A 21,402-nucleotide genomic window follows, 5' to 3' on the forward strand; every position below is an offset into this window, starting at 1 on the left:
AAAGCCAGTACGACTAATAAGCGAGTTTCTCAAGGCCTCAGGACACCAGGGCAATATAAAACTCTTTTATTTAAAAAGCAACAAGCCCTGACTGGTGTAGCTCAGTGGATTGAGCGCGGGCCTGCGAACCAGACAATCGCGGTTCGATTCCCAGTCAGGGCACATGCCTGGGTCGCAGACCAGTTCCCTGCAGGCCAGTTCCCAGCAGGGGACAGGCGAAAGGCAACCATACATTGATGTTTCTCTCCCTCTCTCCTTCCCTTCCCCTCTAAAGATAAATAAATAAAATATTTAAAAAATAAATAAAAATAAAAAGCAACTCTACATACTAGCAACAAACAACAATAACAAAAGAAATAAAATGACAATAACAACATTTGAAATAGGCCTAACCATTTCTGGTAGCATCCAACAATTTTAGAAACTTAGGAATAAATTTAACAAAATACGTGAGTGGCCTGTAGAGAGGAAACTACTAAACAGTGCTGAGAGAAGTAAAAGACACAAACAAATGGAAAAATAAGTCATGTTTGCGACGTGAAAGACTCAGGTCTACAAGGATAACAATTCTCCATAAGATGAACCATGGGTACTATGTAAACCTAACAAAAACCAGTGTTTGTTTCTTTTTTTGTAAAACTTGATTATCTGATTCTAAAATTTCTGTGATGATGCAAAGGATCTAGATTAGCCAAAAGAGTTCTAAAGGAGAACCAAATTTAAAGAGAACACCCTGTGATTTCAAGACTTATGATGAGCAGGAGAGTGTGTTATTGGCATAAGGAGGGAAGAAAATGTAGAATCATAAATAGATTCACAACTAGATGGTCGATTGATTTTCCACCAAGGTGTCCAGGTCACTCAATGAGCGAAAGAGGGTCTCGTCCCCAAATTGTGCTATAACTGTATATCCATGCATACCACCCTAAAGCTCATCCGTGAATGAATGCAAAATGTCCACAGAAGTAAAAAATAATAGCTGAAACCATAACATTTCTACAAGAAAACATAGAAAATTCTTCATGACCTAGGGCAAGGCAAAGGTTTCTTAAAGCGTACACAGAAAGCACAGCCTTATTTTAAAAAAATAAGCTGGACTTCATCAACATTTACTACTTTTGCCTTTCAAAAAAGGCACTGCTAAGAAAATCAAAGGGTGACCTGTGTTCCGAAGAAAAAAATCCTGCAGCTCAATGATAAGGCAAACACCCAGTTAAAAAAAATAGGCAAAGATTTGGACACAATACAAAAGAAGACAGAAGCATGTTGAAAAGACATTCTCAGTATCACTTTCCATTAGGGAAATGCAAATTAAAACCATAAGGAGACACCACTATGTACCCACAAGAAGGACGAAAACCAGCAGACTGACCTGCAGACTGCCAGTGAGGGTGCAGGGCACGGGGGCCCCTGGTCATTGCTGGCACAGTGGTGTCACAGCATTGGAAAACGGCGGTTTGTTTATAAAGTTTCGAATGTTCTTATCATGTAGCCCAGCGATACCAGTCCCAGGATTTGAGTAAGAGATTAGAGTACATGGAGGGGATGCCCTCTGAGTGGAATTTGTGCCCTAATAGAAGAGAGCTCCTCACCCTCTGTCATGGCTATGAAGCAGGAATCAGGCCTTCAATAGATACGGGCTCTGCTGGCACCTTGATCTTGGACTTCCCAGCCTCCAGAACTGTGAGAGATAAATGTTGGCTGTTCGCAAGCCACCCAGCCTCTGTGTTTTGTTGCAGCAGCCAGAGCGGAGGAAGGCAAGCCCCAGACCAGAAATCATCCAAATGTCAGTCAGCAAACAGGTGACTGAATGAACAAAGGCAGGGAATGGGCCATCACGGAGCAGCACCCAGAGAAGGGACATGGGCACATCAACAGCACAGGTCACCTCAAAGACAAACGTTACACCAAGCAAAAGAAGCCAGATGTGAGAGCACACACGCCTACATACATTTTATTTCCGTGACATTGGAGGAGAGTTTAAAGTCACCCGGAGTGATGGAGGCAGACTGAGGGCTGTCGGGGCCTGGAGACAGGTGCCCTTGAGTGTGTAGGGGTGGGAGGGGACGGTCTACACCTGATATAGGACGGTCATGAGGGACATGGGTGTCAACATTTGTCAAAACTCATCAAACTGTGCCCTTAATCAGTACGTTTTATGGTATAAAGAATTAGACATCAATAACGTTGATTTAAAATGTTAAAAAAAAGAAATATATACGGGGGGACCCCAGAAACCCAGAATTTATTTATTAAAAATTGCTCATTTATTCTTACATGTTTGAACTTCAGTCACCTTCAGTGTACTCAGCATTTGATGCAATGCACCTATCGAAGTATTTGTTCCACTGCTCAAAACAGGGTTTGAACGCATCGATTTTGATGCCTTTTAGTGCTTCTGCCATTTTTTTTTTTGCCTCTTCCACATTGGCAACACATTTCTCTCTGAGGACATTTTTTCATCTGGGGAAACAAACAAAAAAATCACTGGGGATGATTTTGGGTGAATGGTGGGTGGGGCACAGGGGTCACACCATTTTTGGTCAGAAACTGCTGAACACTCAGCACAGTGTGGGCAGGTGTGCTCATAAATCACCCATCATGAAATGAGCAAACGTACTGGAAGTCTTCCCCAAAAAATTCACCGAAGCTGAATGCAGCCTCTCCCAACAACGCCAGCTGGTACACTGATGCAAACGGGTTCCTAGTACACTCACCCGGTGGGAAAGCCTGTACTACAAGGGGCCTGACCTGCAGAACATAATGCCAGTTTTTGGGGTCACCCCTCATGTGGTAACAGTTTATGTTATAGAAGCCCATGTTCTGCACTCTAATGGTGTGTTCCCCACCCTAAGCGAACCTACGAGGAAAGGGGGCCAGCACCTTCAACTTGCACCTGACCCAGAGCCTTGAGCCTCCTTCCGCAGCAACTGAAGGAGCCCTGGGCTAGGCTGCAGGTAAGTCCCTCCACTCTGTGCCCTCATGGGCCTCCCTCCCCCAGGCCACCCTTCCGGAGTCTGATGGATATTTTGGACAGATAGCTCTCTGTTCTGCAGGCTGTTCTGTGCACTGGGGTGCTCAGCAGCACCCCTCACCTGCACCCATGAAATGCCAGGCTCATCTTCCCCCAACTGAAACAACCAGAAATACCTCCAGATATCGTCGCACGTCCCCTGAGGGGACAAAACCATCCTGTGGGGACTCTGCCTCAGGCCTTCCTTTTTCTGGTCTCTTTTAGATCTACAAGATACCTGTCTCAGCCCTATTAGTGTAAAGACACGAGATCTTTATATCCACACATCCTGAGCAAGTCCACTCAAAACGGAGGCCTTAATGCAAGATTCGTGTGTGTGTGTGTGTGTGTGTGTGTGTGTGTGTGTGTGTGTATCAAGGGGTGGGGAAGAAGGTGACACATGGATTCTAGGACTTTTCTGGAAGACATGAATCAGAGCGGTGAGGCAGACTGGAAACAGGGCCAAAGGTGAGAGCAGACTCCTCTGCAAAAGGACGCGAGGAGGGAGAGAGCGGAAAGATGGTCTGTCTGCAGAAGACCATGTATGTATTCCTCCCTATTTCCCCCCCGCCCCCAACACCAGCTGCATGAAAGGCCTAAATAGTGACACATTTATGCAAGTCACAGAGAAAATGAAGAAGATGACAGAAAAATGGGTGAGCAGCACCAATGGTTTGCAAAAGCCACACAAATGACTGAAAAATATGAAATCAAATGTGCCTTTTCTTTTCTGAGCTACCTGTTTGGCAAAAAAATAACCCCTCCCCACAGCGTGATTGCGAGGAATGGGCATATTTTCTTCTCTGCTGAGGGGGCTGTGACAGAGGCCGAACCTGCTGCTGTCCCCCCAGGGCCCATGTCCCCAGTCCACATGAGGCACTCCACCTGGAAAAGGTACATCTGCATCTCCTCGGGGCCCTGGCAGCCCGCAGGCCCTAGCTGTCTGTGTGGTCTTCAACACACAGGTTCACAGTGACCCCGGGTTACCCATGCCTGCCACCTGCCAGGCCTGCAAGGGCAAGTCACTAAACCTCTGCGTTCCTGGATTCCCACAAATGCCAAATGGAAACAGTAGCTGCTTCCACCTGATGGGGCTCCTCTGAGAATTAAATGGGATAACGCAGGCAAAGGGCTTAGAACGTTTCTCCGCCCCTTCCTGCATCCAACTGATGGAGATTACTGTATTCTGCTGCATAGGATGCGCGCTTCTCTGCCCACATTTCTGAGGGAAAAATAATGATGCGTGTTATACACGGGTAGCGCTAGAACGTGGGCGTGCATTGCCCATGGGAGCGCATGGTTCATGGCAAAATACAGGTACCAGTGGTATGTCTCCAGGCCAGTATGCATTGCATGAGTTTGAGGATTTCGTCACTTTTGTCAACGCTCTGTATCACCCCCTGGGGCAGATCTGAGCCCATCGCTGGCCCTCAAAACTGTGGCCGAAACGGAGGAACGCATGTCTCCCCTTCTAGAATAGAAGTCACAGGAGAGCACAGGGCCTGCATATCGGTAGCCTAGCAGAGACGCTGGGAAGGAATGTCTGCAAGCTCCTCTCACTTGCTGATTAACCGACCAGACCCTGGGGGTGTGGGCGTGTGTGGGTATGTGGGTCAACCTGAGCAGCAGGTTTCCGCCGCTGGCACAGGGCACACAAAGCAGATGATGCTCTGAAGGTAAGTAGGCGCCCAGCGTTAGCCATAGTAACTGATCCGAGGTAACATTTTCATGATCAGGCGTAGCTGGATACACTCTGCGTAGTTTGTCTATTGAATCTTCAACCCGTGAGGTAGGTGCAAGGATCTCCACTCTGCAGATGCACTGAGGCCCCCGAGAGCTGAAATATCTTGTTTAAGGTATGCAGTCCGGGTTTGGAAACCACCGGGCTCCAGAGCCTGTGGTCTTTGCCGGGGAGAGAGAGCAGGGTGTGGTGAATTCCAACGGAAGTGCACACCACCAGCCTTCCAGTGTCACGAGCAAGTCACTATCCTGAACACGATAGGACATTTCAACTATTTGGGACCTCTTTTTTTTTTTTTTTTGGCTTGGTACCAGTACCCTGGGGGCATTGGCCTCCCCCTTGCAGAGGAGGCCAGGCAATGCTGGAGCCTGAGGTTACGGGAAACTTGTGCTCCCATGTACACTTATAAAATGGTCCCCCAGACAGAAAAAATGAATCAAAGCCCCTCCTTGCCCAATCGGCTCACCAGCCATTGTCAACGGACACCAACCCACCCGGGAGGGGGCACAGGGGCTGATTAGAAATAATTGTTTCCACTGCTCAGTGACACGGGTGCATGAAAGAAACAACTATAGCCCGTCTTCACTTACAATTTCAATGTTTTGTTCATCAAGGATTTTTGGTGTTCACTTTAATTTTCTGAAAATAGTGCATTAAAAGGACTGTCTGGATGACTGAGTGTTTTGGTGGCTTCTTAAATTTTGCCCCCCTCACCCTGATTCCAGCCCCGGTCATTAGCCTCCTGTTGCTGACCTGGCAAGTAACTGACCTGCCCTTCTTTTGGGGGAGGGGGGAATCAACAGCTGAATGTGCAGCCAGGTGGCCCAGGTGAGAGGAGCTCCTGGCTGCTGACTCATCCTGGGGATGGTGGTGCCAAAAGGTGGCTTGCTGTGCGGGTGGGGCGCAGTAGGCAAGCCTCGATTTCTGGTGATGACCTCTCTGGGGTCCTCTGTGTTTTCCTAAATATAATAGAAAAATAGGATTTTCAATCAAATCCCCTGGGCGACAGAGGAGGCACAGACAGGAAGGGTCAAATTCTCTTGTCTCTTAAACGTGTTTCGATGAAGATAAACTCCCTTGCCTCTTCTTCCCCCAAATCCATATGAATTCTAGAATTTTTATAACTCATAGTATATATGAGAGAAAAACTGTTTCTTCAAGGCAAAGCGAAATCAAAGTATAAAACAAACAAAACAACAGGGTAAACAAACCAGTTGTTCAAAAGGCTTGTATGTGATAAAATTAAAGAACATTCTTAACAGTGTAAAAAGCCTTTACGTGTGACCTAGATCACAGAGGGGAAGAGAGGAACCTCTTATGATCTGAAATGATGGTTTGGGAACACCAATGTGATTCCCTCTACATGGCTGGAACCTCACCCATGAACGAAGGGAGGGATGAGTTCACACCTGTTCTCACAGGAATCATTTACACCAGTGGGTGTTAGCCACAGAGCTCCAGACTCGGAGGGTCTGCCATGGGGCCTGAGCCTGGGGCTTCACATTGCTGCGTGTGAGATTTGAATGGAGGACAATATCCCAATGGACAAATGAATGAAATTGGGCCTGGCTGTCACAGGGCTGCCTATGAAGTAGAACATGAAAACTCATTAATGCCCACCAGGGTGGATGAGGTGGAGTCGGGGGGCAGTGATCTGGTTCTGCTCTGAGCCCCTTGAAGCCGCTCTGCACAAGAACATGTTGATATAGAACATTCCCAATTCTTGGTTTTCAAGGCTAAAGATACTGTTCAGGTGAGAAAAGCATATAGACATAGGTATTGATCTTGGAGGTTTTTCAATTAGTGTGCCTGGCTTCGGAATATAATTCACATTTCTGGTGATACAGTGGATCTAGAGAAACTGTCTCCTCCTCCTTTCAGGTTCTGGTTTTCAGGTGGTGTTGGTTTTTGCTGGCTGGGGTTTCCCTCCCCATCCCTGGGTTGCCATGGTACCATTTTGGCTTTTTTAAATGTTTTGTGGTTCTTTGGCGAATGGCCCCACTGAAATGAGTTCCTACACGCAGAACGCCGGAGCTTGGCACCGGGTGCCGGGAAGCCAACGTATACGTGCTACGTGAGGAGAAGACGCCCGTTCTCACGATACTTCTAAGAGTGGGTGGGGGAGGAAGGGACTGCCGGGGCTGCGCAACCCACAGGTGGAAACTGCCTAGAGCAGAGAGACCCTATGGAGGTTGAAACCTTGCCCAAGGGCCAATTTTTCATAGTCATGCCTTGTGACGGTCAAAGGTAGTCATACCTGAGGTCAGATGATGTATTTGAGCATTAACAGTAGTGACCACTGCATTTTTTTTTCATGATAAAAGCATGGCACAATTACAACAAAAGGAGATTAGAAACAACGTCAAAAAAATTTCCTGTCTGGTAGAAATTTTGAAATACAATCAGGATGTTAACAGTGATTAGTGTATTCCTGTAGAAAATAATTAAAACAAGACCATTGCAACCCCTCCCCCCAAGAAAACAAAATCGCAACCATAAGGAAGTAAAAAGTCAGTTTTCTCTCCGCGCTCCTCCCCTCCCCCCAGGGCTGCCCCACTGCTGGGAACAGCTGCTTCCCAAAGTGTGGCCTGTGCCCTATTTTAGCTCCTCCTACAGACAGACCAAAAAGCAGAGTGTGTGTTGATCTTAGAAGAGGAGAACATGAATGATCGGAACCCTAGTTACACCTTCAAAGCAGCTGTTTGTGCAGTAGGTTTGTTTTCTGCCAACTTCTGCCCGAAGCGGTGGTCCCGGGTGAATGTTTCACTCCCTGCACAATGAGCTGTGCCTGTGCACACATCACTTTTTGCCTGGAGAAAGGTAAAAATGTGTCTCTGTCCACCAATACTTCTCTCTTAAGAGCTTCCTGGTACAGTTTGAAAACAGTGCCTTTGGAGGCTGCTGGACACTGAAAATCGAAACTAGGAGAGAGTTTACCAGTAGGTGGGGTTGAAAACTGCAGTTTTTTCTACCACTTCTTTCTCTGTCCTTGTAGGCAGACTGTAGAGGAATTGTGGATAAGTTTTCAACTCGTCTTCCCCGGTGGGCAGGGGGCGGGTGGAAAAACTTTTTCAGGTGGCCGGGGCCGGTTTGGTGTGGACGCCATGTGGGACCCGAGGTAACCGAATCATGCAAACCTGATTTCTCCTGCTGGCCTGGGCGATCGGAGTGAGTCCTGTAATGTCCGGACGGACGGTTTAATCAATAAACGGCATTTATGTCTGGGTTTCTGGTCTTCCTTGAGAAGACTATATTTTACTGGACTCTTGGCCATTCTGTTTCTGTTCGTGACTTTTGTTGCCAACGCCCCACACCTCTTTTCTGAAGGCGAACAGTATGGATAACCCAGGTATGGACAAATCTCTTTGCCACTTAAGAAGCTCCCATACCCACCCACCTTCTCCTCTCCTGGGAATCTCAGGGCCCCTTGGTTCAATTTTACCTGGAAACCCAAGAGGTGCTGAAGCGGATCAAAGTTGGAAATATCAGCTGGGAATTCATGGAAATGTGAATAGGTTTGGCTTTGGAGGCAAAGCAGATTAAAAATGTCTTGCGGCAGAGAGATATCTGCCACATTTAAAACAATGTCATGATGGAGGAAGCCCTACTGGGTCTGTCACTCGCAGACACAAGGGATTGACCCTTTTCCTGCAGCCGATCGCTCCTTCCCTAGGGGAGGAGGGGAGGGGAGGAGTAAGAGGACCTTTCAGGTCTGTCCTCCAATCGGGATGGCCCTTTTGCCTGTGAATTGCCCCCCTCCCCCTTCCGTTAATTAAATAAACGCTCAGAGCACCTTACAGCCCCGGACTTGGCCCTTGGGAAGCTCAACGTTCCGTTCGTGTCTCCCAGTCTTAAAATTCTCAAGTCACTGAGAGTTGAAGAGTTGGCGGCATGAATTTCCAGTTCCGAGGGGTGAGGAAAGAGGTGTTGGGTGGAGGGCAGATTCGACTCCAGGGACGAGCAGGGAAGAGAGGCGTGCGGGAGGCCAGGCTGCCACTGACGCGGATGCGGCTGTGTGGCTTGGGCGCCCGTGAGGGGTGCCGGGTGGCTCCTGGGTGCTGCACGGTTCGGCGCAGGACTCGGAGTCGGCACCGCCCAACTCTTGGCCACAGTGGGCCTCTTCTTCACCTGGAGGCAACTAGATAAATGCATTAGGGCCGCCGGTCTTAGCTGGCTTGTTACCTGTACGGTGTTCTACTGGAGCGGGAGCAGGAGCGGTACCGGGCCAAGAAGGCCCTGCGCTCGCGCCTTAGACCTCCCTCCCACACCTGGAGCGGTCAGGTTGTTCAAGGATGAGCCCGGGGAGAGGTGACAGCCACTCCGCAGCCCACCAAGGCCTCTGGAGGGCAGGGGTCCTTGGAAAAGGAGAGGCGAGAGCCAGGCTTGTCTCTAACAGGTTCCCGAGAGACGCTAGGGAGGTGTTCTTGAACTGCAGGCAAGTTCCAGGCTTTGAGGTGGCTGGAAAACCGAAAACGCACCTTCGCCTGCTGCGAAATGGGTCTACAGTAGTCGAGTTAGAGACTATACCCATGACCTCGCCACTTGGCCAGCGCTCAGGGCCGATGAGTGCACTTACCAGACCCCGAACAGAGACGGATCAGGGCGCTCCCGGAAGCGGGGGTCCTCCTGGCCTCTCGGCTCTGCGCCCGGCTTTGCCCATCTGGGGGAAAGCTGACCTTTGCGCAGAAGAGCCAAAGGCTGCGAAGCCCCTTCCAACACACGGTTCCGCGGGATGCGCTTAGAAGTGAGCAGAAAATGGAGTAGCGGGGTTGGACGGGGGCTAAGACGAAAAGCATCTGTAGGTGTGAGGTCGCGCTTTGCACACCATTAGAACAATGCTATTTTTCTGTTACTTCGACTTGGCCCCGAACGGATGCATATAGCGCCGTAGGGTATGCGCCTTCGTGGGTTTAGACGGCTCGCGTGCTCTTTGACTGTGTCTGTCCAGCGGGGGCCCTAGAAGGTAGGTCGTGGGTATGGGCGCCTTCTTCCCGGACGGCCGTCAGCCCTGCCTTTTCGGCCCTGCCGAACTGGTCCCAGCCAGAGGTCGTGCTGTTCCAAGGGGCGGGACACGCTCCGAGGCCACCCCTGCCTCTCGGAGGCCGTCCCTGGAGCTCGGGCTCCCCCTCTCTGGGGAGAGAAGAGGAGTCACAGGCCAGCCGTAATTCAGCTATACCCGTCCGCCTCCTGTCCCGGTTTGCGGTGGGGGTGGCCGCGGGACTCCCGCCCGGGGTCTGGTGCCCTCTGTCCCGAGGCGCCCTCCCACAGCTCGCAGGTGGTTGCACAGTGGGGCGCTGCTGTCCTTGCAGACGCCTTCACCTTCTGTCTCGCGTTTCTTGGGCCATGGAGCGGCTGGGGGCCTTGTTCCAGGGCTTCAGCGTGTGCACTGGCTCCCTAGGGGGCGACAGAGCCTGACAACCCATCACCTCGATACTCCGGATTGTGTGAGGCGGCCGGCGAGGCTTGCCCTGGGGATCCCAACATTCTGTTCACAGTTTGGTGGTATGAAGCCCCGGAGGGTGCGGTAGAGGTACCCTTCCCCCAAGGTGAATGCCCAGAGGGCGCTGCTACCCAGTCGCGCGTCTTCAGGCGCGAGGGGCGGGCTCAAAGGAGGTCTGTCTCGCTTGCGAGAGCGTCCCCCCCAAGTCCCCGCCCCCCCCCCCCCGCCCTCCTCCAGCTTGCTGCTAGGAGAATAGTTGAGCTGTAAGAAGGGCCGATGCTTTTGGTGCCCTAACTGAGGCGCGTGTGCTTGCGTTCCGGCCCAGAAGCCGAGGGTGTGCGATATGGGCAGGGTCTCCTCTGCCCGAGAGGACTGAGGATTTATTGGCGCCCCCTTTCACAGCCAGGGCGCGGAAGTAGCAATCCGGTCGGAGCGCGTTCCCCTGGGAGACGCGGCATCGCTGGCGTCCAGGGACCCTTCCTTGGGAATGAATGGCTTTTGCCAAGCCGTTCGTAAACTCGGGTTCCCTGAACCAAAGCCCTCCGAACCTTATGGTCTCCCTTTTCCTCTGCTACGGATGCCTCGGGCTGGGAGGAATCTCCGTCCCTCCGGGTGGCTTGGCGAGCGCTGGGGCGGGAAGGAATGAAAGACTGTAACTCATCTGGGGTGGGGGGAAGGCACTTTTCTGCCCAGCCCGGGCCCCACCCTGCCTGGAGGTAAAGTTGCCTGCGCAGGCTAGATCAAGCTGCACCCCAGGCCCGGTCTTCCAGTTAAGCCAGGGGTTTAGAAGGCCCAGGGTGGAGAAGAGGTTCCGAGACGCCAACCTGGAAGGCAGAGGCCCCCGAAGGAGGCGCCACAGTCTCCCCATTGGAGTGCCCAGGACCCCAGCCTTCCACGCCCTGGGCGCCAGCGTGCCTGCTGCGCCCCTGGTGTGATTACTGCAGGGTGCAGGTCACCTCCTGCCCCCACCCCTGAATCCCTGCCCGGAGTGCTGCTGCTGTGGTTGTTTCTATTACCCCCAGGTCCCGGTGTGTTGGGAGCAGGGTGTCAGGGGTCGTCTGTGTACTGCCCTTTGTACTTCTCAGTGCAAAGCACCGAAAATATGCCCTAAAGCCCCCAGGGGGGGGTCTCATTTCCAGGTCTGTTGTCACCGGTCGGAACGATCACCTCGGATCTGCCCATTCGCGCGTGAGGTGAGGAGGAGGACACTCAGCTTGGAGGTTGCCTATTTTTAAGTTCTTATTTTAGGCCCATCTGGGTTTTAGAGATGGGAAAGCTTAACCAAACCCGAGGAGCAGTGGGGAGGCGGCGGATGCAATCTTCTGTGGTCAGGTGGTGGTGTCCACTCCAGTCCCGACGCTGGACTGAAAGCTATTGGCGACCATTCTGAATCCGGTCCTCACCATCTCCTTCTTCGATTCCCTCGGAACGTTTAGCTCAAATACCCAGATGGGGCGTGCCAACAAAATTCGCCCTTCAGAATTACCGACTTTCACCTGGCAGTGAAAAAAGTCAATTACAATCATTGGGCCGATGGATTTCGTTTCTTTAAATTTTAAAAAATATTGCCCACTGCTTTCAAGTTTCAGTGGCAAATATGTATTGGGGAGAGAGGCCAAATTCATGGAGAAGGAAATTTTGTTTTCCGTCTAAATCTGCGGGACTGGGGCGGTCACTTCTGCAGCGGGGGCTTCTCCAGCCCCTCCCTCTCTACCTCCTCCCTGCTCTCACGCCCCCCACCCCCACCCCGCCCTTGGTTCTTGGGTCTTATTTGTTCCCGCACCTCTTTTCTCCGCTGAGTTGAGGCTTCGGTGCGTCTGGTCGGCGGGAAGCAGGCTGTGGAGCTGGCGCGGAGCAGAGCAGGGCACGGCAGGGCAGGGTCGGGCTGGGCGGGGGTGCGTGGGTTGCATGGGTTTCCCCCTGGCCACAGGCAACCGGGGGATGCAGCTTCGGGCGAAGCTTCGGCGACTCAGTGGCCCTAGACTTCGGAGCGAGAGGAACCCCGAGGCGCTTGGGGCAGACAGACTCCCCTGAAGGCCTACCTCCCCCATCTCCTCGAAGGTACTGGATGGAGCCGGACTGGAAGGGAACATCTCAAAGAAGTTGGGGTTCAGCTGCAGTATCCCAGCCTAAGCTCCGTCCGGAGCAGGTGGAGTGAGACGTTTTAGGAGACAAGGGGACCCCCGCTGTTGAGACGCCCCGAAGGCGGGGGTCTCTAATTCAGCGTGACGTCTTTTAGGAGATGGGGTAAAAGCGCTCTGGGCGAAAGAGGGGGGATCTTAGGTATTTAGATTCGGGTCCCCGGCTCGGCCAATCTCGGGTGCGCACGGCGGGGACGGAAGGCGCTACGGAGGACCCCGGCTTCGCTGGTCCTGGAGCTCGGAGAGGTGCCGCCCACTCCTCTTTTAGCCCCTGCATCTTGAGTCTTCGCGCGGCGCCTGCCCAGGGTGCGGGGCGGAGCTAGGCTGGGACTGGCTGGGGGCAGCCCCGCCCGTGCCCGGGCCTGCGCGCCGGCCCCCGGGGAGGAGTTATGATAATTTCCTTCTCATTAAGGCGCCCGGGTCCCCCGGCTATCGCCGGGACACGCTGTGCGGGCGCGGCTTCCCGGGTCCCTGCCAGCGGCCTGTACGCCGGCGGCAGCTGCATCTACGCTGGCAGAGCCGTGGATGAGTGTCCAGTGACCGGTTCAGCGAGACCCGCGCGCGGCGGGACCGGCGGCAGACGCCTGGTCACCGTGACCCCAATTTTGGATTTACCGCTGGGGGGGTGGGGGGAGCCTGGATTTAACTGGCGGCTGTTTTGGGGGACGCAAGACGCCATGTTGTGGAAAATAACTGATAATGTCAAGTATGAAGAGGACTGCGAGGTGAGCTGGGCACATGGGCGCAGCCCGGCCCCGCCCGACTACTGAGGTCGGGGGCAAGGGTGCAGGAGCAGCACGCAGGCACGCGCCGCTGCCCCGCGATGGGACGGGGCCCACTTCCCCGGACACCCCCTAGTCCGTTTCTCCGGGACCCCCTTCCTGAATCGGGCCTTTTCCTAAAGCTCTAGCCCCGGGAGCAGGGCCTGGAAAGAGAATGGTAAATCCCACCCACAGAGCTTACCGGTCGGTTTCACGCGAAGCAAAACAGCCCTTCCCGTTTTCTCGGAAGAGCGTCTACAACCCTCCCTTAGACGTGGCTTTTACGCACGAAATCTCAGTCCTGAGGGGTCAGGCGAGGCGACCTGCCCGTGGCACCTTCGCGGAGTCGCCTCCGAGGCGGGCTTGTCAACCTGCCCCGCTACCGTCTCGAGAAAGAAGACGACATAAGTTTGGCTTTCGGGAGAAGTGGGGGCTGGGGAGTGTTGAGGGGGGTGTTTGAGGCCAGATGGGGCCGTAAGCGCTCGGAGTGCTCCAGCCTGTCGGACAGGTTGGGCTAGAGTTTCGGAGAGTGGGAGGGAGGGAGGTGTCGAGCGGGAAGAGGAAGACGACGCAGGTGGCGGGAGGCGTGAGCCGGGGCGCTGGGTGAGGGGAGCCGGTCCGGGGGCCCGCGGGAGCGCACCGCGCCCTGGGTACCTCCAGGGGGTACCCCTGCTAGCAGCCCCGTGCTCTTCCGCCAGGGGGCGACAGTGCCATGTTTCTCCTGGTTCCCACCACCCCTTGAACCCCGGAGCACAGGAGACAGGTCCTTTAGGAACTAAGTCGGACAGCCGTGGGGCGAGGGGAGGAGCGCAGGCAAGGTTGCCCAATTTTCGGGGTCCTTCGGTCTCCATTTGTGTACCCACTGGTGGAGACACGGACTGGCCAGCAGGACAGTCTCACTTCCTATCCACACGGGATACGCTACCAGGGAGGGCAGCTTCCGAAGAGGCGCGTTCCTCCCAGTGTTCCTTCTCCTGTTGCCCCGCGGCGCTGGGTGGCAAGCCCTACTAGGGAGTGTCACTCGCCGGGAGGTCTTTGTCCTGGGGGCGTGGAGGAGAAATTCCCTGGGGCGGGGGAGATGCGCACTTCCCGCACTGCGCGCTTTATCCGCGCCCGGCGCCTCTCCTCGTTTTTTCGCTCCGCGACGCGAACATGTGCGGGCTGGTGAGCGAGAGCGCGCTGCACCGCGTGCGCCGCGTGCACCCCGGGAGAACTTCCTTCAGGTCCTGGAGCTCGCCTTTGGTACCTGCGAGCGCCTCGGGCGTAGGAGCGCCCAGACTTTCGCCGCTGGACCTTGAGCTCTCTTCCCCCCAGGTTTTTCACCAATCTCCTTTTCCTAGGCGGTTCACAACGAAATCCCCGGGGTATATTGCTCCTGGGGGCCCTCCGGCCCTCCGGCGGGCCCCGCGGGTTGGATCCGGCCTGGCGAGTGGTGGCGCTGGGGGCGCACAGTTTAGCGCTACGGCTGCAGCCGGTTCGCAGTAGCGGGGTTTCGTACTAACCGGGAGTCGGTTTCTCTACCCCAGGATCGCCAGGACGGGAGCAGCAATGGGAACCCGCGTCTCCCCCACCTCTCTTCCGCCGGGCAGCATCTCTACAGCCCCGCGCCGCCCCTCTCCCATACCGGAGTCCCGGAATACCAGCCACCACCCTACTTTCCACCTCCCTACCAGCAGCTGGCTTATTCGCCATCGGCAGACCCCTACTCGCATCTGGGAGAGGCGTATGCGGCTGCCATCAACCCGCTCCATCAGCCGGGGCCCGCCGTCAGTCAGCCGCAGGCCTGGCCCGGCCGCCAGAGCCAGGAGGGGGCTGGCTTGCCCACGCACCACGGGCGCCCAGCCGGCCTGCTACCCCACATCTCCGGGCTGGACGGTGGCGCTATGGGCGTCCGCAGGGATGGCTACCGCCGCTCGGACCTGCTGCTCCCCCACGGGCACCCCCTGGACGCCGCGGGCCTGGCGGAGAACCTGGGCCTTCATGACATGGGTCAACAGATGGAAGAGGTGCAGGTGAGCGGCGCCTAGGATCTTGCCCCCTCCTGCCGAGACCGTTGGCCCGTAGGCTCTATCCCAGCTCCCTGCCCAGGCTCCCCGGAACTTAAAGAAAACTTTGTCGTTTCTCCCTTAGATCGTGGACGAGCAGCATCTGCTTCTGCACGATCAGACTGTTATTCGCAAAGGTAGGGCCACACATGGTCTGTGTACTGGTTCCTTGTTGTTAACTGTGCTGTGAAGTTGTTAATTTAATGGCAAGGTGGGGGCCTTTGGTGGTTTGCTTGGGACATCTGGCGGGGAAGGGGGGGGACAGGAATTGAGGGGAGGCAGGTTTTAGGAGTAAGAAGAGAGGGGATTTCTTTCCCACCCGCATGAAAAAGGATAGGTTACTGCTTGAATTCGAGGTTGTTTTCACCCTGTTCAAGGAAGCCTTCCAGAGTGAGTGAACAGGGTTTAATTTGGGGAAAAGCTACACCTTGTGCCTTAGTCCAGTGGTTGGTTCTGCGGCACTTTCAGTGGTCGAATGAGTCCGTGTGACTTTTTTTGTCCATTTCAAATATGCATAGGGCAAGGATCCTTAATTCCGACCTGCAAGAAAATGTTCTGAAGCAGTCTGACCTACGAACCGCGCCTGAGCACACCAGGCCGGGCAATGCGGTGGGGGCTGGGCGACCTGGTGGGGGCTGGGCAAAAGCGAGAAAGGGATTTGGAAAATTGGATTATTGTACTTGGTGAGTGAGTGGCTGGGGAAATGAAGTTATGGGCTGACGGGATTTCCAGTCTGGCTGTTTTGTGAAAGGGAGTGGGCGGAAATTCAAGGTAGTCTGTTACTTGAAGTTAAACTGCTTTGAGATCAACTGGGGAAAAATGGATTAAATGAGAAAAAAAAAAACAGCTCAGAAAATAAACTGCCTTTCCCAGTAAATTTATAACAGAACAGGTTTGTTTGTATTGAAAAACCTATCGGGGTCGGTTGCACGGGAGGGTTTTTGGCAAAGGATCTGAGTGTGTCCTGTGACTTTGGTTTTCCTTCAAGTAAGAAAAACAAAATCACCATTTATTTAGCATCGAAGCAGGGTTTTTTCTTTTCTTTTCTTTTCGTTTTTTTTGAAAACAAATGTTCTAATTAAACAGATTTTTAACAGGTGGCTAGAGAATGGAACTCCTCCATGCTTGGGATCTTGACTAATTAACTTCCCAAGGTGTTAACTTGTGAATTTCAGATTCGATTATTTTTGAAGAGCAAGGCTTTAAAAAAAAAATCTGCCGTTTATAGTCCCACATGCGATGATGTTTATTTGGGTGGAGAGTTCTTTCAGCTTTGGTTCCTGGTGGGAAAAGGACTCTGGCTGGGATGGGGTCCCCCCTCCAAGACAGCTACCTCTGATTCTTGTTCACAGGGCCCATCTCCATGACCAAGAACCCCCTGGGTCTCCCCTGTCAGAAGGAGCTAGTGGGGGCGGTGATGAACCCCGGCGAGGTCTTCTGCTCGGTGCCTGGAAGGCTGTCTCTCCTGAGTTCCACGTCTAAGTACAAAGTGACGGTGGCTGAAGTCCAGAGGCGACTGTCCCCGCCGGAGTGCTTAAACGCCTCCTTGCTGGGAGGTGTTCTCAGAAGGTACACAGGGTGGGGTGTGGGGGGGAGACACACACTGGGGCACGGCCGGTGTTGGTGTTTGGGGGCAAATCTAGGGAAGGACTGGGAGGTATTTTTAACGTTTATGTAACTTTTTGAGACCCAACACTGCATTCTAATCAGCTCGGAGGGCTTTCGTGCTTGTCTTCTCTTTTAGAAAGTGGCAAATGTAGAAAGAGGTGCTAAAACAGCGCCAACGAATTATCATCGGGTTAGAATTTATTCCCTGCGCGAAGCAGCGGCCTCTGCGTTAAGGGGAGGAGACGCACCAGGGCCTTTGCTCCCCCGGGGAGGTGTTCGGAGCCGCTGTGGTGTTTACAAGTGAAAATGGATGGACTCCAGTACGGCTTGCCATGTTCTGGGGTTTAAAAAGAAAAAAAAAGTTGGCCATGCTTAAAAAAAAAATGAGTTTTGCATTGTACCAGGAAGAATTCCTGAGGATTCCCTGTGCCATCTTTGATTATTTATGGTCCACGGGATGCACACACTCTCGGGCCCATTTCAGTGCTGATGGTAGGCTAGGAATGTGGGGGTTTGATTTGAAGTGTGGTCTTTGGCAATAGCCACAACCCTTTCTTGTGCCCAGAGCCAAATCCAAAAATGGAGGCCGGTCTTTGCGGGAGAAGCTGGACAAGATCGGGCTGAATCTTCCAGCCGGGAGACGGAAGGCTGCACATGTAACCCTTCTGACGTCCTTAGTAGAAGGTCAGTGGAATTTTCCGGTGCTTTTAGTTTGCTGGGTTGCGCCGTTACTATTTCTCTAATGGAGAAAGCTTTAAAAACGCCTTTCGGTCGTGGGCAGAGCGCGACGGAGGCGATTCGGGTGGTCCTCAGTTTATTAGAGTGAGTTACAGTAATTTTGTCAAATAAGTTAGCGTTTAAAGATCTGTTCTGGGTTTCCCAGGAGAGATCAGTGAGAAAAAGAACTGGGTTTTTTCCTAACCTAAGAAATCACATTATAGGGTGTTGAGACATTTCCTGTTTAAATGAACCAGTTTCTGAAGATGCAACCCATCAGTTAGGACACCTTCAAAAAGCCTAGTCACTTACTGGTAGACTGAAGCAGGGCTTCTGGTTTTTGTAGCTGCGAGATGCTGAGATTCTTGTAGTCAGCAAAGAGAGGCCCAGCCTGCAAGGGGCCTGGTCCAGATCACCATTCCAGTGTTCGTTTCCCCCCATCAAAAGAAAAATGTATGGGGGCCCACAGGAGGGTCCCTCCTCCCCACTCCTCAGATAGTAGGGGTGACACTGCAGTTTCGTGAAGGAGCCTGCACTGCCCAGCCTGGACGTACAGCCTTTAATGGGGGAAATGAGAAAAGACTGAAGTGATTTTTATTTTATGTATTTTTTAATTGATTTTTAGAGAGGGAAAGGAGAGAGAAACATCGATTTGCCGTTCTATTTATTTATGCATTTGTTGGTTGATTTCTCGTACATGCCCTGACTAGGGATCGAACTCACAACCTAATGTATCCGGGCAATGGTCTAACCAACTGAGCCAGCCGGTCAGGGCTGAAGTAATTTAAAAAAAAACAAAACACACACGTTTAATGGGCCTGGGAAAGAGGTGTGGGACTGCAGCCTCCGGCCGCCTGGAGCACCTGGGCTCCGGTGGGGGGGGGGGGCCAATGAGGGGTAGTGTCCTGGTAGCCAGGCTGTCTTTTAAACACTTTCTCCCCCTGATCTCAGGGCACTGAAGAGCCTTGGCAGGGCCACGCTCTGCCCTTTCCCAAGTGCCTTCGGAGGTCAGGGGAAGGAGCTGCCTGTGAACTGCCTGTTGGGGACCAGCTGTCTGCATGGAGCGCAGTGGGAGGGTTCTGCCTGCATGGCAGACACCAGTGTGTCTCCGCTGGGTTTTCTTACCAGCCTGGTGTAGGGGTGTCTGAATAAGAAAGGGTGCCGGAACAATGGCGCCTAGATTCTCATTTGGCAAGTCTACGGAGGCGAGCGAATGAGGGGGCGCCATCATTTCTGGGTTTCTGAAAAGCTCTACCAGCCTGGCAGTGTGGAGTCAGCACCGGGCACCTCTGCGGGGCGGGGGGAGGTGATGCCGTGGGTCCTCTCTCCCTCGGCTCCCCCAGTGTCTTGGACAAAGGCTGTGGTAATTGGGGAGTTGACCATTTCCAACAGGAAAATCACTCCTGTCTCCCTTTCTTAAAGAAACCTTCTAGTGACTTGTAGAAAGTCCCGTGCCAAAGACTCAGTGTGGCTGGTTAGTGGTGGTCGAACACACTCTCTTTCAATGTTCTTCTCCACAGCGGAAACTATTTTTATTACCAAGAGAAAGTGCGGGTGTGTCTCAAGGCCTCTGGGTTCGAGTGGGGCTGGGGACAGGTTAGCCTTGTTCAGGTGCCGTCACAGAGGTTGGGGTCTGTTCTCCACCCGTGGTAGGATCTCACCCTGTGCTCCTAGGGGAGTCCCTCCTTACTGGCCAGGCTGTGGTCATTGAGCGCGCAGGAGAACCGGGCCAGCCTATCCGCGGTTAGGACAGCCTGCGGCCATCCTAACTAACATCTTCCGTGATTCCAGGAGAGGCCGTGCACTTGGCCCGGGACTTTGCGTACGTCTGTGAAGCAGAGTTCCCCAGCAAACCGGTGGCCGAGTACCTGGTCAGACCGCACCTGGGAGGGCGGAATGAGATGATGACAAGGAAGAACATGCTGCTGGCTGCACAGTAAGTGTCCAGACTCAAACCTGACAGCTTATGGCTCTGACCTTGAGGTTGAGGGGCCACAGGGCCCTTGGTGCTCAAGAAAAACGGGTTAACTAAGGGTGGAGAGCAACTGAATACAGCAAGGGGCTTTCTTTATTTTCTTTTCAAAGTCAAATACCTTAAAAGAGCAGGTAACATGAATGAATGTATTGCTCCCACCGTGAGGTTTTTTTTGAGCCGCTTAGCTGTTGAGTTCAGAATAGGTAAACCACACTTTCATGAAGGTATTTGCATATCTTGCAAAAACGTGTTGAAGAGATTATTTGCTTTGCCACACCCGGTAAAGATTATGTGCCTGCTGCCTCCTCTGTAACCAGACCTGAGTTTCTTAAACACATCAACGATTGGATTTGCCGGGGACCAGTGGGCAAATTGTATCAAAGTCCTGTATCAAACACAACTTAATGCAGCTGTGGGGATTCTGCAGAAACCAACAGTGAATTGGTTTCAAAATCATGGGAAATGAAGCAGAACTAGTCAAGCCGGGAAATGGGATAAAAGGAAGCAGGGAGCTCAGTGCGAATCAGCCTGGATTAAAAGTGAGTTTTGGGGAAATGTGTGATTCCCCAAATTGGTTTATTGGTCTATTGGACCCACCCAGCACCAAACATCCCCTACCCTCCTGGGTTGGAATGCTGACCCCACCTAAACCAGTCCTCGTGACCTGGGCCATTGACTGGATTAACTGGGGTTAATCCTGATATCTTCTCATTGCAAATAAGGATTAAATAAGATAGTGCTTGAAGGAGTTGACCAGCACATTGTAGGCGCTCAGTGCCGCAGTGGGCTAGGATATTAGTGTTGGTTGAAAGCTTCCTGCTCCAGCTCAGGCCAGAAGTTCTCTGATTGCTTCCCACAGGTCCCCCTCCAGGTAATTGAGGGTGAGCTCACAGGTGTGTGTTGTCTTCACAGACAAGTGTGCAAAGAATTCACGGACCTCCTCAACCAAGACCGCACCCCCAACGGGAACAACCGTCCCGCCCCAGTCTTGGAGGCCAACATGCAGAACTGCTTGTCCCACTTCAGCCTGATCACCCACGGCTTTGGCAGCCAGGCCATCTGTGCCGCCGTGTCTGCTGTGCAGAACTACATCAAGGAGGCCCTGCTCGTCCTGGACAAGTCCTACATGAACCCCGGAGACCAGAGCTCCCCCGACTCCAGCAAGACCCTGGAGAAAATGGAGAAGCACCGGAAATGAAGTGGGTGGGAACAAAGAATTGAAGAGCCTGGGCGGGGGGTGGCGGGGGGGGGGTGGCATTCTCCAGAACCATTCTGGACCAGCACAGATGGGGGGTTGGGGGAACTCCTCTTGCCTTGGGGACAAGTTGAGCTGGTTACCCTTGTTCCCATTAAAAAGGCCTCTCTCTGGATCTCAGGATCTTGACCATGACCTCTTGGAGTCCTTAGTATTTCTCTGGCGCTGGAGTGCCAGGTACCTTATCAGAAGGTGACAAGTACTGGTTCTTGACTCATTAAGCTTATGTTTTATTATTTTGAACCCCATTCTTCCTATCTCTGAAGTGGTGCTACAGGTTTTCAAACCTTTTCAGTCCATCCCCTGGGCTAACCAGAAACCCACACGCTTAGCTGTCCAAATGTCAAAGTCGATGTGATGCTAATCGATACAAACTTGCAGTGTGTTGAGGTAACTGGCTGGCTTTGGTGCCCACTAAATATTTATCTTTTAAAAAATGTATTTAATGTTTTTGGGTATCAAATTCTATACACAGTAGGAGGCAGATTCTATCCGCTTAGCAACTAAATTAATAGATGGTATTAGACACACTTAAAACCCCTCGTTCGAAGGGGCCTTCGGGTTTTATAGAACTTGTAAAAACAAAGCCTGCTGATGATTTTATGTGTTGGGGTTTTTTTTTTTTAACTTTAAAGATTAACTCTTCAAATGGGAGATTCTTTGGAATGACTTTACTCATTCCTTTAAGGTACTGAAGCTTTATTTG

At 52.7% G+C, this 21,402-nt stretch overlaps 1 protein-coding gene across 1 annotated transcript; it reads left to right on the forward strand.

Annotated features, from left to right (window-relative positions):
• Positions 1–12,760: 12,760 nt before the first annotated feature.
• Positions 12,761–20,658, forward strand: TFAP2C (transcription factor AP-2 gamma). Its single transcript, XM_037133658.2, has 7 exons — positions 12,761–13,060; positions 14,623–15,108; positions 15,227–15,278; positions 16,494–16,710; positions 17,315–17,433; positions 19,258–19,402; positions 20,354–20,658. Exons 1-7 carry the CDS (start codon positions 13,013–13,015, stop codon positions 20,637–20,639), a joined length of 1,353 nt encoding a protein of 450 aa, XP_036989553.1. The 5' UTR covers positions 12,761–13,012; the 3' UTR covers positions 20,640–20,658.
• The last annotated feature ends 744 nt before the right edge of the window (positions 20,659–21,402 follow it).

This window comes from Artibeus jamaicensis, unplaced genomic scaffold (assembly GCF_021234435.1).
Source record: "Artibeus jamaicensis isolate MK-2021 breed Jamaican fruit bat unplaced genomic scaffold, CSHL_Jam_final contig_685, whole genome shotgun sequence".
Taxonomy (NCBI): domain Eukaryota; kingdom Metazoa; phylum Chordata; class Mammalia; order Chiroptera; family Phyllostomidae; genus Artibeus; species Artibeus jamaicensis.

Excerpts from the sequence above, each read along its gene's own strand:
- TFAP2C (XM_037133658.2), top strand. The coding sequence starts at position 13,013 with ATGTTGTGGAAAATAACTGATAATGTCAAGTATGAAGAGGACTGCGAG. Across the intron at positions 15,279-16,493 it reads TCAGACTGTTATTCGCAAAG|GGCCCATCTCCATGACCAAG; the intron begins GTAGGGCCACAC and ends TCTTGTTCACAG. Across the intron at positions 19,403-20,353 it reads AACATGCTGCTGGCTGCACA|ACAAGTGTGCAAAGAATTCA; the intron begins GTAAGTGTCCAG and ends TTGTCTTCACAG.